This window comes from Bufo bufo, chromosome 2 (genome assembly GCF_905171765.1).
Source record: "Bufo bufo chromosome 2, aBufBuf1.1, whole genome shotgun sequence".
Taxonomy (NCBI): Eukaryota; Metazoa; Chordata; class Amphibia; order Anura; family Bufonidae; genus Bufo; species Bufo bufo.
The window spans coordinates 304,745,761-304,763,648 of record NC_053390.1 but is presented as its reverse complement, the minus strand read 5'-3'; the positions used below and the strand labels follow the sequence as shown (position 1 = coordinate 304,763,648).

General features: G+C 40.6%; 1 protein-coding gene and 1 gene segment (V, D, J or C); both read right to left on the bottom strand.

Annotated features, from left to right (window-relative positions):
* Positions 1 to 17,888, bottom strand: part of LOC120989007 — a 769,594-nt gene that overhangs the window by 29,140 nt on the left and 722,566 nt on the right. For all 8 annotated transcript variants that reach the window (XM_040416849.1, XM_040416848.1, XM_040416847.1 and 5 more), the window contains one exon: positions 3,288 to 3,599. In XM_040416849.1, coding sequence (XP_040272783.1) covers positions 3,288 to 3,599 — 312 coding nt within the window. The remainder of the gene's footprint in view (positions 1 to 3,287; positions 3,600 to 17,888) is intronic.
* Positions 1 to 17,888, bottom strand: part of LOC120989011 — a 326,239-nt gene that overhangs the window by 197,641 nt on the left and 110,710 nt on the right.

The window sequence follows — 17,888 nt, the reverse complement described above, 5'->3', positions numbered from 1 at the left end:
CGAATATTTGAAAAGGTGCCTTGCATGGATTTTGCATGTTATATTGCATATAAGAAAGGAATGCCAATACTATTATAAGGAATAGACTGACACTTTTGGCTTGCGATATTTTTGCACATTCAGGACATATGGTCCCCTTCTTTTTGGACTTTTTTTGTTTTTATTGAAGTTTTAGATTTTAGGTATTTTTAGGGACTGATATTGTCTCCGCTGCAGCGATTGTTATTTTAATATTGTATTGTAATGTTGTATTTTAATATATTTTGCCAATTAAATATTGTGTAACAACACTATTACTATTGCTCTATTTCCATGCGAGGGAGTGCCAGTCTCACACTACATAATATCTAAAACTCAAGTCTTAATAAATGACCCCAATAGTTTTTAGACACTATAATAGATGACCGCTATGTTTGCTATGACGATGCATTGAGGAAGTAGTTACTGCTTTATATACTTGTATGTTTTCCTTTTTTTATTGTTGGGAAATAATTTTGCGTTTTAAACATTTTCACAGTGTTTATTTCAATTATTTAATTTTGGTGGATTTTTTTAAAATTTGGAATCATTTTCCCAGCGTTTTAAAAGTCTAAAGTGAAGCCTTTAGCGAAATAATCCAGATGAACGTGTCATATAGAAAGCAAGCTGTGTTTTGATAGCAATGCCACTGATCCCGAACATGCTGCAAAAACACCACATATCAAAATGCTGTGCATGCAGGCGTTTTATATATTTCACTATAGACTTTGAAGTAACATCTGGCTAGAGTGTGTTTGGCCAGAAAAGACTTACAAAAAACAACATGAAGAGCCACTGAAAATATGTTGAAACACTGTGTGTGAAACTAGCCTTAAACTGGCTATACACATTATGGGTATAAATTATCACTGGCTTTAGACCAGAAAATTGGCCTGCAAAAGCTGCCAATATAAGCCTCTTTGTGCAAGAATTTAAATTTTTGGCCAGGTTCCACAGCTCTTGACATTTTTCTGAAAAGTGGGTGATATGTAAGCCTGGACTTAGTGTGAGGGATTGTAGTCTTGGATGCCTGTCAAATATACTATAATTTCTACCACAAACATAAATTACAGCTCAATCTACACCATGCAAGCTACAACACAGGCATTGCATTCCTTATAGTGGAGAATTCAGGGGTGTACCTAGCCTTTCTGCTGCCTGAAGCAAAATCAGAAATAGCACCAAATAGCATGCCAATTTCTAAGGCTACTTTCCCACTAGCGTTTACGTTTTCTGGCATTTAGTTCCGTCATAGGGGCTCAATATCGGAAAAAAAAAACGCTTCTAGTTTTATCCCCATTCATTGTCAATGGGGACAAAACTGAACTGAACAGAACGGATGCTCCAAAATGCATTCCGTTCCATTTAGTTGTGTTCCCAGACCGGAGAGCAAATCGCAACATGTTGTAGATTGCTTTCCGTCCTGGGATGTGGAGCCGTCATGATCCCCAAAGCAAGTTAATGGGGACGGATCAGTTTTCTCTGACACAATCTGACACAATATAAAACGGATCCGTCCTCCATTGACTTTCAATGAAGTTCATGACTGATTCGTCTTGGCTATGTTAAAGATAATACAACCGGATTCGTTCATAACAGATGCAGATGGTTGTATTATCAGCAACGGAAGCGTTTTTGCTGAACCCTGATCCAGCAAAAACGCTAGTGTGAAAGTAGCCTTAACCTAACCCCTTCCCTCCAGCACTACTGTTAAAGACATACTTGGAAAACATTACATACAGCTCTACAAAACATACAGGGTAATACAGTGCCACATACTGTGCCCACTGTGCTTCCCAATACTATACTGCAAAAAGAGATAATCCCCCTTTCGCTGCCCCTCTCTTGCCCCTACCTCATGCTGCCTGAGGCAATCGCCTCACCTCGCCTCATTGGTTGTGCACCCCTGGGAGAATTAGGTGCCATAAGTATGGACCATTCAGTAGCACACTTTGCACCTTAATACTACTGATAGGATATAGTTTAACACACTAGAAAATATATTAAAGTGTGACTGCCATTTCACTACCAAAAATTAAATTCCTAACATATGTGATGCTGAAGGGAAGATATTCATGAAGCTTTATTTTTCTGTTAATTTTACCTTTCTGATTTCTATTCAGCCCTTAGCAACCCTATTTCTCGGTGCCTCTATTTGAGCTTCTTCCTAAGATGGCCTCTGCTGCACTTCCTGTGGTGATCTTTGCCATGTCTTTGAGGCTGTCCTGTATTTCCCTCACTTCCCATAACCCCTTGCTCTCCTCACATGAACAATCAGAATGCAGATAACCTCCTCCACTACCCCAGAGCAGTGCGTATCCTCTCACATACAGCTAACCAGTACTAATCAGCAAGCATTTGTTTTAACCTCTTAATAGTCACCTGTCAGCTCTGCAGCTGCTCTCTCATTCTCCCCCACACTGCTTTAGCTGCTCAGATCTCTGGTTATATTGTTTGAAAGCTGAGATTTCGTAACTTTCAGACGATACCAGAATGACAGCAATCTGTTCAGTACAGGGGAAGAGATCACTGATAGAAATCGAGATGCTGTGAATGCAGCTGAAAGTGAAAGTTAAAGCAGGTTTTTACCCGTGATTTATTCCCGACTCAATTTCTAACAGTGATTTCTCCTCTGTTGCTTGGACTTTAGCTGTCATTCTGGTCTTATATGAAAGCCTGGAATACCAGTTTTCAAACAAGACCAGTTGCATGTTTCTACTACTGCTAACATTGAGGAGATATCACCATCTAAAGCAGCCTTCCCCCCCACTTTCTGCCCGACCCCAGGCCCTCAGGGCTGTGCTCCTTCTCCCAGTGCTCTCCCCATCTCTTGTTTATATCAGAGAGGAGACGGCTGTACATGACAACTCTGTGAGAAGAGGCCTGCTCAATGTGAAAGTAGCACACAATTCTGGGAGTTATAAGGTAAAACTGAAAATGATTACATTTTAAAGCACAAAAGCACTTATACAGCAGGGTGTACTATGCTATTAGGGTATAAAAAAAAATAAACAGCAGTTACACTTTAACACCATATATAAAGGAATAAAGAAATGAGGCACAGTTCAAAGGTTTGACAGATTCATTTTCAACCGAAAAAAGAGACCTGCTAGTGTGGAAGGTTCCAGGATTTTTCTTGTTCTCCTGTTGAGAATGCGGTATAGAAGACTGCATTATTATTGCAGTCAAAAAGCAATGGAAACCCAACAGAGCCCAGATCATCTATGAACATTAGTGAGTCTCATAATAAAAGCACTATTAAACCATACCTTGAGGCTTTTTTACAGCCTCAGTGAAGTCTTTCTTCTGATGGGTCACACGACATAAATATGTGTCTTTGTTCCAGCTTTCTATAGGCACATTCAGCAGCCGGCTCCCAGAATACATTCCATTTTCCTGCTTCATTGATGTGAACACATTGTCCTTATTATCTAATATTTTCCCATTTTTTAACCACACGAGTTTTGAGGCCTGTGGCCAGTAGTTGTTAATTATACACAACAATGGGATAGAGCCTGTTGACATATTGCTAGCTCCAAAAGATGTCACAATGTCTGGAGATCTTGGCTCAATGATTTTATCTAGGAGTAAAAAAAAAAGTTAAGCATACGATTGTTACAAAATAGAAGGGTGTTTTGTTACGTTTTGAAATAAAACAATTCTCAGCTATAACTTAGGGCACCTGTCACCTTAAAATGATGTCTCATCTGAAGGCACCATGTTAAAAAGCAGGAGAAGCTGAGGAGAATTATATACCATTTTGTTTGAAGAGATTGATTATTATTGTAACTTATTGATTGAAATCCTTACTTATAGGACCGCCCACTGGACTCCTAAACCCAGAATGAGCAGGTATTTGAATTAGTAAGTTAAAAGGTATAATGAATCGTTCTCCACAAAACTATACATTAATCTGCTTTATAATAATTGAGCTGTAATGAGTGTTTAGGAGCTGTTGGGAGCATAGAGAAGTGCTACACATGTGAGTCAGAGCAGCTTCCTGACTGTTCAGTGTAAAACAGAAAGCAAAAGAGTCTGCAAATATTGTGTATATATATATATATATATATATACACTCACCTAAAGAATTATTAGGAACACCATACTAATACGGTGTTGGACCCCCTTTTGACTTCAGAACTGCCTTAATTCTACGTGGCATTGATTTAACAAGGTCCTGCTAGCATTCTTTAGAAATGTTGGCCCATATTGATAGGATAGCATCTTGCAGTTGATGAAGATTTGAGGGATGCACATCCAGGGCACGAAGCTCCCGTTCCACCACATCCCAAAGATGCTCTATTGGGTTGAGATCTGGTGACTGTGGGGACCATTTTAGTACAGTGAACTCATTGTTATGTTCAAGAAACCAATTTGAAATGATTTGAGCTTTGTGACATGGTGCATTATCCTGCTGGAAGTAGCCACCAGAGGATGGATACATGTTCTCATTCTGTTTACGCCAAATTCGGACTCTACCATTTGAATGTCTCAACAGAAATCGAGACTCATCAGACCAGGCAACATTTTTCCAGTCTTCAACAGTCCAATTTTGGTGAGCTCGTGCAAATTGTAGCCTCTTTTTCCTATTTGTAGTGGAGATGAGTGGTACCCGGTGGGGTCTTCTCCTATCCGCCTCAAGGTTGTGCGTGTTGTGGCTTCACAAATGCTTTGCTGCATACCTCAGTTGTAACGAGTGGTTATTTCAGTCAACGTTGCTCTTCTATCAGCTTGAATCAGTTGGCCCATTCTCTTCTGACCTCTAGCATCCATAAGGACTGCCGCATACTGGATGTTTTTCCCTTTTCACACCATTCTTTGTAAACCCTAGAAATGGTTGTGCGTGAAAATCCCAGTAACTGAGCAGATTGTGAAATACTCAGACCGGCCCGTCTGGCACCAACAACCATGCCACGCTCAAAATTGCTTAAATCACCTTTCTTTCCCATTCTGACATTCAGTTTGGAGTTCAGGAGATTGTCTTGACCAGGACCACACCCCTAAATGCATTGAAGCAACTGCCATGTGATTGGTTGACTAGATAATTGCATTAATGAGAAATAGAACAGGTGTTCCTAATAATTCTTTAGGTGAGTGTATATATATACATGGAAAAGGTCTGGCAGCACTCCCTTTAAGACTGTATGCAATGGAGGGTGCCCGCGGTAATCCCTCGATTCAGGACAGAAGACAGCGATGAAAGTCTGCAGCACTCCTTGAAAGATAAAATGTGCTCTTTATTCACATTTGATATGTGTGAATAAAGAGCACATTTTATCTTTCAAGAAGTGCTGCAGACTTTCATTGCTATATATATATATATATATATATATGTTACTACATAAAGAAATGTACTGTACAGGGTACTGGGTGGTCAGAAGTCCTGCTTTCTGGGTTGGCTGCAGGGGCTTGGCCTAACAGGATTGGGCCGTGACTTAGTGGGTAGGAGCGTGGTCACAGTGCGGGACTGAGTAGTCACCCCAGTACAGGGGCTCTGAAAGTTTTTATTACACCTAACTTCTGACAGGAATCAGCTGTTTGTAGAGATGGAACAACCATCAGATTCCTGTCAGAGTTGGAGTGGGGAGCGGGGAGCTGGCCACTGACAGTAGCAGACTACACGTGCGCTGCTCTTACAGAGTAGGAAAAACAGCAGAGGCGCAACTACACTGCTGGCATGGACGAGCTTGCTCTCAAGCTCCTCCATGTCTCGTGCAGCCATGGACAAATTTGGCTGCAAGGTAGAGCGGGGCTCAGGGCTCATGGCTTAAAATTGAAGAAAAGCAGGCAGATGCGTTTAATGAAATATATTAGGAATTTCGGTTTTTCACTGCCTGCCACACAGTAGGGGAAAGTATTTAGAGAGTGGACAACCCCTTTAAGGTTTAGCCACCGAGAAGTGGGGTCGCTCCTTTCGGCGCGGGTGCTACGCTTATAGGCAGGGGTAGCTAAGAGAGAAATCAGGGATAAGTGGCCTGACTCTAGCAATTAATGGTTTAGACGCCACTTTAAACCAGGAATGACTATTGGATCCCTTATGGCAATGGACTATTGAACTTCATTGAGCCTGTTGATATTGATCCATCGCACAGCGCTATTAATCTGAAGATACCAAACCTGGTAGAACTGTGAGTAAAAAAAGGTTAGGTGGAATACATCCATGCCCTATTCAAGTCCCTAAAGTTGATAGAGTTCCTGTTTATAACTTGATACCAGATTGGGATTTTAAGTGTAATACATTGCGGACAATAGTGTGGGATTTTAAGGGATGCCATTAAACATTATATTTTAAGAAGGGTTATTATTTAATTTCTGTGATTGCTCATTTTAGGGGAGCAGCAAAGGGTCTGCAGGGAACGGGCTGTTCTCGTGAACGTGGGGGTCCCAGCATGAGGACCCCCACCAATCTGATAGTTATCTCCTATTTTGTTGATAGGGATACCAGAATACCCCTTTAAAGTTTCTTATCACCACTTGTACCATTTATCTATGGAAGAACTGAAATAACAGATTTGCTTTTCGTCTACAGTACATTGCAATTATAAAAAATCACCATTGTATGTAACACTTTTTACTCAAAATCTTTTCTTTACTCAAAAACTTCCTGGCACTCACTGACACCTGGATGTTAGACTCTGTCCCTGCATCTCCTGTTACTCTGTAACCTGTCCAACTCTCAGTCCTGGTAATAGGAAATATGGGGCATATGTGTATTTGTTTCCCCACAAAGATTTTTAACCCCTTAAGGATCCTACAATATTTCACCTTAAGGACCAGGCCATTTTTTGCAAATCATAGATGTGTCACTTTATGTGGTGATAACTTTAAAAAGCTTTTACTTATCCAGGCCATTCTGAGATTGTTTTCTCATCACATATTGTACTTCATGACACTGCTAAAATTAAATAAAACATTTATAAATAAAATACAAAATTTGCCAAAAATGTGGAAAAATTAGCAAATTTCCAAATTTCAATTTCTCTTTTTTATTTTTTGGGTACGTTAGAAGGCTTAGAAGTTTAGAAGCAGATCTTGAAATTTTGCAGAAAATTTCCAAAACCCACTTTTAAAGGACCAGTTCAGGTCTGAAGTCACTTTGTTAGGCTTGCATAATAGAAACCACCCAAGAATGACCCCATTTTAGAAACAACACCCCTCAAGATATTCAAAACTGATTTTACAAACTTTAGGTGTTCCACAAGAATTAATGGAAAATGGAGATGAAATTTCAGAATTTTACTTTTTTGGCAGATTTTCCATTTTAATCAATGTTTTTCCACTAACAAAGCAAGGGTTAACAGCCAAACAAAGCTCAATATTTATTGCCCTGATTCTGTCGTTTACAGAAACACCCCATATATGGTCGTAAACTGTTATACGGGCACACAGCATTGCGCAGAAAGAAAGGAATGCCATATAGTTTTTGGAAGGCAGATTTTGCTGGACTGTTATTTTGACACATGTCCCATTTGAAGCCCCCCTGACGCACCCCTAGAGTAGAAACTCCAAAAAAGTTACCCCATTACGGGATAAGGTGGCAGTCTTTTTGGTACTATTTTAGGGTACATATGATTTTTGGTTGCTCTATATTATAGTTTTTGTGAGGCAAGGTAACATAAAATAGCTGTTTTGGCACCATTTTTTATTTTTTGTTATTTACAACTTTCATCTGACATGTTAGATCATGGGGTATTTTTATAGAGCAGGTTGTTACAGACGCGACAATACCAAATATGACTACTTTTTCTGGTTGTTTGTTTCAGTTTTTACATAATAAAGCATTTTTGAAAAAAAAACCTTTTTTAGTGGCTCCACATTCTGAAAGCCGTAGTTTTTTTTATTTTTTGGGTGACTGTCTTGTGTAGGGGCTCATTTTTTTCAGGATTAGATGATGGTTTGATTGGTACTATTTTAGGGTGTATATGACTTTTTGATCGCTTGCTATTACACTTTATGTGATGTAAGGTGACAAAAAATGGCTTTTTTGACATCGTTTATATTTTTTTATGGTGTCCACCTGAGGGGTTAGAGCATGTGATATTCTTATAGAACAGCTTCTCACGGACACAGCGATACCTAATATGTCTGCTTTTTTTTTATTTATGTAAGTTTTACACAATGATATCATTTTTGAAACAAATAAAATCATGTTTTAGTGTCTTTATATTCTGAGAGCCATAGTTATTTCAGTTTTGGGCGATTATCTTAGGTAGGGTATAATTTTTGCAGGATGAGATGAAGATTTGATTGGTACTATTTTAGGGTGTATATGACTTTTTGATCGCCTGCTATTACACTTTTTGTGATGTAAGGTGACAAAAAATTGCTTTTTTTGCACCGTTTTTATTTTTATTTTTTTCGGTGTTCACCTGTTCATGTGATATTTTTATAGAGAAGGTTCTTATGGACGCGGTGATACCTAATATGTCTACTTTTTTAATTTGTGCAAGTTTTACACAATAATATCATTTTTGAGGTGGCACTATTTTAGATTGGCACTATTTTGGAGTGTATATAACTTTTTGATCACTTGCTATTACACTTTTTGTGATGTAAGGTGACAGTAAAAGTCTTTTTTTACACCATTTTTTTTTTTTACGGTGTTCACCTGAGGAGTTAGGTCATGTGGTATACTTATAGAGCAGGTTGTTACGGACGTGGCGATACCTAATATGTCAACCTTACTTTTATATACTTAAGTTTTACACAATAACAGCATTTTTTAAACCAAAAAAATCATGTTTTAGTGTCTCCATAGTCTGAGAGCCATAGTTTTTTTTTGGGTGATTTTCTTAGGTAGGGTATCCTTTTTTGCGGGATGAGGTTACGGTTAGATAGGTACTATTTGGGGGGGCATACGCCTTTTTGATAGCTTGGTGTTGCGCTTTCAGTGATGTAAGGTGAAAAAAAAAAGTTTTTTTAGAACAGTTTTTTTTTTTTTGACGGTGATCATTTGAGGGGTTAGGTCATGTGATATTTTTTTAGAGCCCGTCATCACAGACGCGGCGATACCTAATATGTCTACTTTTTTTCCCTATTTTTTACAATTTTGTTTTACTTTATTTTGGGAAAAGGACGCTTTTTTTGTCACCTGAAACTTTTAATTTTTTTTTGTAAAACTTTACGCAATACGGCAACGGGCATCACACATTCGTGTTTTTTTCCATTTCCGTTCCGTTTTTTGCGTTCCGTATACGGATTATATACGGAACCATTCATTTCAATGGATCCGCGAAAAAAATGGAAGGTACTCCGTATGCCTTCCGTTTCCGTATTTCCATATTTCCGTTCAAAGATAGAACTTGCATAACGGACAAGGATAGTACTGTTCTTTTATGGGCCAGATGTTCTGTTCCGCAAAAAATAATAGGACATGTTCTATCTTTGAATGGAACGGAAATACGGAAACGGAATGCATACAGAGTACATTCAGTTTTTTTGGCGGAACCATTAAAAATGAATGGTTCCGTATACGGAACTCAAAAAAACGGAACGGAAATGGAAAAAACATTTGTGTGCAAAGGCCAAAGACATACTGTCGTGTCAAAGAGGCCTTAGGGCTCATCCAGATGTCGTATGAATGGGTCTGCATCCGTTTTGCGGAACGGGTATGGACCCATTCATTTCAATGGGGCCACAAAAGATGCGTAGTTCCATTCCGTGGCCTCGCAAAAAAGATATAGCATGTCCTATTCTTGTCCGCGGACAAGAATAGCTATTCTTATTATAGTGCCGTCCATGTGAGGTCCACAATTTGTGGAACGCACACGGGCCAGTATTCGTGTTTTGCGGATCCGCAATTGGTGGACCGCAAGACAATACGGTCATCTGAATGGGTGATATCAATATTGACATTGAAAAACTGCTGCTCTTTTCTCCCTCATTCTCTCTAAGGCAGTCTCAGCTCACTAAGTTATCACCTGAATACTTAAGAAACTCATCTTCCCTATCCTCTCACCTCCTGAAAACCCTCCACTTGCATGAATAAAAATATACCTGACATCAACTTGGCCCATTTATAAACACCCCAAGAACTCTCTCCCATTTTCTGCCTCTCCTGCTCAAACCAGACCACAGTCCACTATGATCTTACTCCCAATACTTTCAGGTACTGTAGATGGCAACCTTAGTATACAAAGATGACATTCTGCATGTCTTGAGGTTCTGTCATACTCCCCGTAAAATATCCCATAATCCTCCTCATTTTCTCAGAAGAAGCTAAGGTGCAACATACGTTGGAGTTATTTTCCTCCCCTGGTTGGTAATATGCTTATACATGCATGTTATTAGGGTTTTACCTGGGGTTGGCTTGGCAATATTAGTACCTGGAACTTTTTAAGCCAGGTCTACAGGTACATCTCAATAAGTTAGAATATCATTGAAAAGTTAATTTATTTCAGTAATGCAATGCAAAAAGTGAAACTCATATATCATAGATACTAATTACACACACTAATCTATTTCAAGAGTTTATTTCTGTTAATGTTGATAATTATGGCTGACAGCTAATGAAAACCCAAAAGTCAGTATCTCAGAAAATTAGAATATTATATAAGACCCTCCACTTGCATGAATAGAAATATACCTGACATCAATTTGGCCTATTTATAAACACCCCAAGAACTCTCTCCCATTTCCTGCCTCTTCTGCTGAAACCAGACCACAGTCCACGATGATCTTACTCCCAATACTTTCAGGTACTGTAGATGGCAACCTTAGTATACAAAGATGACATTCAGCATGTCTAGAGATTGTCATACTCCCCATAAAATATCCCATAATCCTCCTCATTTTCTCAGAAGAAGCTAAGGCGAAACATTGGAGTTATCTTCCAAAAAGTGAAACTCATATATCATAGATATTAATTACACACACAGTGATCTATTTCAAGTGTTTATTTCTGTTAATGTTGATGATTATGGCTTACAGCTAATGAAAACCCCAAAGTCAGTATCTCAGAAAATTCGAATATTATATAAGACCAAATAAATAAAAAAAATGTTAATACAGAAATGTTGGTCTACTGAAAAGCATGTACATTATATGGAGGCGATCAACCCGGTGCACTTCTGAGGTGTCATGCCCAGGTAGCTTTAATAGCGGCCTTTAGCTTGTCTGCATTGTTGGATTTAGTGTCACTTGTTATCCTCTTGACAATATCCCATAGATACTCCATGGAGTTTAGATCAGGCGATTTTGCTGGTCAATGAGGCACAATAATACTATGGTCATTAAACTAGGGATTGTTACTTTTGGCAGTGTGGACAGGTGCCAAGTCCTGAAGGAAAATTATATCTTCATCTCCATAAAGCTTGTCAGAAGAGGAAAGCATGAAGTACTCTAAAATGTCCTGGTAGATGGCTGCGCTGACTTTGAACTTGATATTACAGAGTGGACCAACACCTGCAGATGACAAGGCTTCCCAAACCACCACTGACTGTGGAAACTTCACACCGAATGTCAAGTGTTTTGATATCTGTTCACATTTTCCATTGTATGCTGTATGGGCTGGTTGCCAGATAGATATGGGTGTGTGTCTAGGTCCATGTGTTGGTATGGCAGGGCACATTCATTTGGGTCTCGTGCGTACTGGCTGCGGATACTTGTCGGTGCCGTGTGTTGTGCGTACTGGCCATATTTGTGTGATCATGACCATTGTGGTTGCATCTCCTCTCTGTTCAGCAAGGCAAGGGTTAATTGCCATTGCTTGCAGTCTACCTTGTAGGGGTTAATGCCTCTTTCTGTTCGTGTGCACCTGTCTTACTAATGTGCCCATTATGCTATATTAATTCCTGAGTTCTGTCCTTGGTCTCTTGAGTGCTATGACCAGCCTAGGTTTTGCATTCATGTCATGTCTTTTCTTCTCATGTCTTTCTCGTCTGCTGTACCATGTTTCGCCTTGTTCCTTTTGGAATCTGTCTGTGTCCTTGTCATAGTCAGTGCCCTAGTTCTGAGATCAGCAGCCTCTGGCACCACAGCTGTGGTGAAACTAGTTCCGGTAGTCTGTTCCTGTATTCCGTGTCTCCAAGTGCATGAAGTCTGGTGTCTGGATACCTAATCTGTTCATCTGCCAGTGCTCCGTGTCTTGTCTGTTTCCTGCATTAGTGTTTGCCTTGGATTTGCCTGTGCTCTGGTTCTGTATTATGTCATGTCTGTGTTCCTAGTGCTTTGCACTGTAGTTTCTGTCTCAAGAAGGTAAGCTGCCAAGTACACCGGGATCATCCCAGAAGGTAGTAGTCTGGTTGCAGGGTGAATACTGAGGTGGTGCTAGAGTATTATTATTTTCCCTTATAACCATGTTATAAGGGAAAATAATAATGATCGGGTCTCCATCCCGATCGTCTCCTAGCAACTGTGCGTGAAAATCGCACCGCATCCACACTTGCTTGCGGATGCTTGCGATTTTCACGCAACCCCATTCACTTCTATGGGGGCCTGCGTTGCGTGAAAAACGCTAAAATATAGAGCATGCTGCGATTTTCACGCAACGCACAAGTGATGCGTGAAAATCACCGCTCATGTGAACAGCCCCATAGAAATTAATGGGTCGGGATTCCGTGCGGGTGCAATGCGTTCAACTCACGCATCGCATCCGCGCGGAATACTCGCCCGTGTGAAAGGGGCCTAAATTACAGCTCGTACCTCACATGTCAGTACACTGCTGTATATACTATGTATCTTATTACACTGCGCTATCGTACCTTATAACTGATATATCAGTACAATATTGTATATATTATACACTGCTCAAAAAAATAAAGGGAACACTTAAACAACACAATGTAATTCCAAGTCAATCACACTTCTGTGAAATCAAACTGTCCACTTAGGAAGCAACACTGAGTGACAATCAATTTCACATGCTGTTGTGCAAATGGGATAGACAACAGGTGGAAATTATAGGCAATTAGCAAGACACCCCCAATAAAGGAGTGGTTCTGCAGGTGGTGACCACAGATCACTTCTCAGTTCCTATGCTTCCTGGCTGATGTTTTGGTCACTTTTGAATGCTGGCGGTGCTTTCTCTCAGGTAGTGCAGCTTATCCAGGATGGCACATCAATGCGAGCTGTGGCAAGAAGGTTTGCTGTGTCTGTCAGCGTAGTGTCCAGAGCATGGAGGCGCTACCAAGAGACAGGCCAGTACATCAGGAGACGTGGAGGAGGCCGTAGGAGGGCAACAACCGAGCAGCAGGACCGCTACCTCCGCCTTTGTGCAAGGAGGAACAGGAGGAGCACTGCCAGAGCCCTGCAAAATGACCTCCAGCAGGCCACAAATGTGCATGTGTCTGCTCAAATGGTCAGAAACAGACTCCATGAGGGTGATATGAGGGCCCGACGTCCACAGGTGGGGGTTGTGCTTACAGCCCAACACCGTGCAGGACGTTTGGCATTTTCCAGAGAACACCAATATTGGCAAATTCGCCACTGGCGCCCTGTGCTCTTCACAGATGAAAGCAGGTTCCCACTTAGCACATGTGACAGACGTGACAGAGTCTTGAGACACCGTGGAGAACGTTCTGCTGCCTGCAACATCCTCCAGCATGACCGGTTGGCATTGGGTCAGTAATGGTGTGGGGTGGCATTTCTTTGGAGGGCCGCACAACCCTCCATGTGCTCGCCAGAGGTAGCCTGACTGCCATTAGGTACCGAGATGAGATCCTCAGACCCCTTGTGAGACCATATGCTGGTGCGGTTGGCCCTGGGTTCCTCCTAATGCAAGACAATGCTAGACCTCATGTGGCTGGAGTGTGTCAGCAGTTCCTGCAAGACGAAGGCATTGATGCTATGGACTGGCCCGCCCGTTCCCCAGACCTGAATCCAATTGAGCACATCTGGGACATCATGTCTCGCTCTATCCATAAACGTCACGTTGCACCACAGACTGTCCAGGAGTTGGCAGATGCTTTAGTCCAGGTCTGGGAAGAGATCCCTCAGGAGACCGTCCGCCACCTCATCAGGAGCATGCACAGGCGTTGTAGGGAGGTCATACAGGCACGTGGAGGCCACACACACTACTGAGCCTCATTTTGACTTGTTTTAAGGACATTACATCAAAGTTGGATCAGCCTGTAGTGTGTTTTTCCACTTTAATTTTGAGGGTGACTCCAAATCCAGACCTCCATGGGTTGAAAAATTTGATTTCCATTTTTTAATTGTTGTGTGATTTTGTTGTCAGCACATTCAACTATGTAAAGAACAAAGTATTTCAGAAGAATATTTAATTAATTCAGATCTAGGATGTGTTATTTTTGTGTTCCCTTTATTTTTTTGAGCAGTATCTGGACACACTGCATCTATTATACCTTGTACCTCACATATCAGTACACTGCTAGGTATACTACATACATGTGTCCACTGCATCTATTATACAGTATAATAGATGCAGTGTGTGTGTAGATATGAGTAAAAATATGGAATGGGGTGCAAATGAAGAGAAAGGAGGACATACTCTTACCACTCCATTCTAGTCTCAGTGGAGAGCTCATCCTCCAGTTCTTCTCCATGCTATTGGAGGTTGAAGGACCTGTGATGATGCTCTGTGAAGTTCCTTTACTAGGTGGACTGGACCTGTGATGCTAAAGATTGTCATCACAGGTCCTGTCAGATGCTCCTATCTAACCTGGAAACTATACCATTCTTTGTGCAGTTTCTTTACTGGATGTACAAGACCTAGGATGACATCATCACAGGTCCTTTAGCTTTCTCCACTGATGATAGGGATACCATACTGCTCAGTAATGAGTGTAATTAGGGGCCGGGGACTTTGGTTCGTTTGGAATTTTCCCCATGGGCCCCATAGCAGCTGCGTGGTCTGCCTCTATTGTAGGTACGCCACTGCTTCCTTCTTGCTGCCAGTTTAAAAGATTGTATTTCCATTTTATTTGTTGTACTTATTCCTTTGCATTACATAACATCCACTGTGTATGTACAGTATTTTGCCACATTTTAAAGGGGTTTTTCAAGATTTTAATATTGATGACCTATCAGTGGGGGTCCGACACCTGGCACCCCGCCTATCTGATATCGATGATCCTGAAGTTAGGTCATCAGTATTAAAATCCCCTGATTTTCTGTAGATGTATATAGCATAAATATATTCATGCGGTAGACTATTACATCATTTCTCTAATTTCCATCAATAGTGATTTTGGTGTTTAACCCATCAATCTTGGACCGTCTCTATATTTGAATCTGTAACAGAGAAAGAAGTATCTGCGCTTCACCCTCTGGACACCGAAAACACCTTTCCTCTTGATCCCCTTCTTTCATTATGTCAACTTCTTTCTCTCATCTGGAATATTCCTTTGTGTAAGGCCTCTTGCACACGACCGTTCTTTGGGTCCGCATCCGAGCCGTCGTTTTGGCTTCAATGGGGCCGCAAAAGATGCGGACAGCACTCCGTGTGCTGTCCGCATCCGTGGCTCCGTTCCGTGGCCCCGCTAAAAAAAATAACATGTCCTATTCTTGTCCGCGCTTTGCGGACAAGAATAGGCATTTATATAGCCGGCGCCCGTTATATAGCCGGCGCAAGACAGGCGGCTTCCGTTTTTTGCAGATCCGCTGTTTGCGGACCGCAAAAAATGGCACACTCGTGTGCATGAGGCCTTAGTGTGCACATACTATAGTTGACATAGTTTTACTCCTAAAAAAGGTGCACACACTATAGTTGACATAGTTTTACTCCTAAAAAAGGTGCACACACTATAGTTGACATAGTTTTACTCCTAAAATAAGTAAAAATTCTGGATCATTTTTTAGTACATAGGGCTCATTTAAAGCACTTACTTTTCTGTGATGCCATGCCCCTTTTTCACAAAGAATGCACGCCACAATTTCAATTGTATATCTACCTCATTCTCCCTGAGGAGGTTGCACATGCTCAGTTCAATCCTTTAATTGCCACCAGCTATATCTACTGGTAGAAGCTGTGACATTTACAAGGAGAAGGACACTTCCTCTGAGCCAGCCTGAAGAGACTCTAGCAGAGCAACTGGAGAAAAAAATTAGTTGAGCTCTGGACTCATATGAGGTACAGGGCTGGTTCAAGCTTTGTCAGAAAGACATTGTCATATCCTATATTAGGAATCAGCAACCTCGGGCACTCCCGCTATTGTGAAACTATAACTCCCAGCACGCTACATTCTTTTTTTGGGGGGAGCTCTGAGAACAGCCAAGCAAGTGTGCATGCTTGGAATTGTAGCTTCACCACAGCTGGAGTGCTGAAGGTTGCTGACCTCTCATCTATGTGATGTCTGTTTTAAATTTTTTACATCTATTATACCATAAATCTCTTAAACAGGGGCGTAGCTATAGGGGTAAAGAGCCGGACCCCTGCTGCATGCGCCAGCATCGTTGAAATCACTGATGCCGACGTATTAACTCTCGATGTGCCGTGGTCCGCGCTGACTGCGGCACGTGCGATGTCCATGCGGGGATTGGAGTTGCCATCGGGTCTCCGCGCTGCTGTGACGGAGACCCGATGGCAAGGAAAGCAGCCCGATGCCTTCCTTAGGTATCGTGGCTGCCTTCCGGGAGAGTCTGTGAGATCCAGCCCCCTGGATCTCACAGGCAAGCAGGCTGTAAGTGTATTACACTGGTTATACACTTACAGCCAATGCTTTACAATACAGAAGTATTGTAAAGCATTGTAAAGGGGATCAGACCCCCAAAAGTTGAAGTCCCAGAGTGGGACAAAAAATAAAGTGAATTATTTTTTTTTTTATTAAGTTTTACAAAAAAATGTAAAGTTTTAAGTAAAAAACAAAAAAAGCATCCTTTTCCCAAAATAAAGTTAATTAATATATTTTTTTTAAATGGGAAAAAAAAGACATATTAGGTATCGCCGCATCCGTATCGACCGGTTCTATGAAAATATCACATGACCTAACCCCTTTCAGAATATGGAGACACAAAAACATTTTTCTGGTTTCAGAAATGCTGTTATTTTGTAAAACTAAATAAAAAAAGTATACATATTAGGTATTGCCTCGTCCTCAACAACCTGCTCTATAAAAATAACACATGACCTAACTCCTCAGGTGAACACCGTAAAAAAATAAAAATGGTGTAAAAAAAGCCTTTTTTTGTCACCTTACATCACAAAAAGTGTAATAGCAAGCGATCAAAATATCATATGCACCCCAAAATAGTGCCAATCAAACCATCATCTCATCCTGCAAAAATGATACCCTACCTAAGACAATCGCCTAAAAACTGAAAAAACTATGACTCTCAGAATATGAAGACACTAAAACATGATTTTTTTGGTTTGAAAAATGATATTATTGTGTAAAACATATATATAAAAAAGTAGACATATTAGGTATTGCCACGTCTGTAACAACCTGCTCTATAAAACTATCACAAAAAGTGTAATACCAAGCGATCAAAAAGTCATATGCACTCTAAAATAGTACCAATAAAACCGTCATCTCATACCAAAAAAAATGAGTCCATACATAAGACAGTCGCCCAAAAATAAAAAACGTACGGCTTTCAGAATGTGGAGACAATAAAAAATCTTTTTTTTTAAGAATGCTTTATTATGTAAAACTGAAACAAACAACCCAAAACAGTAGTCATATTTGGTATTGTCGCCTTTGTAACAACCTGCTCTATAAAAATAGCACATGATCTAATCTGTCAGATGAACGTTGTAAATAACAAAAAATAAAAACTGTGCCAAAACAGCTATTTTTTGTTACCTTGCGTCACAAAAAGTGTAATATAGAGCAACCAAAAATCATATGTACCCTAAAATAGTACCAACAAAACTGCCACCTTATCCCATAGTTTCCAAAATGGAGTCACTTTTTTGGAGTTTCTACTCTATGGGGTGCATCAGGGGGGGCTTCAAATGTGACATGGCA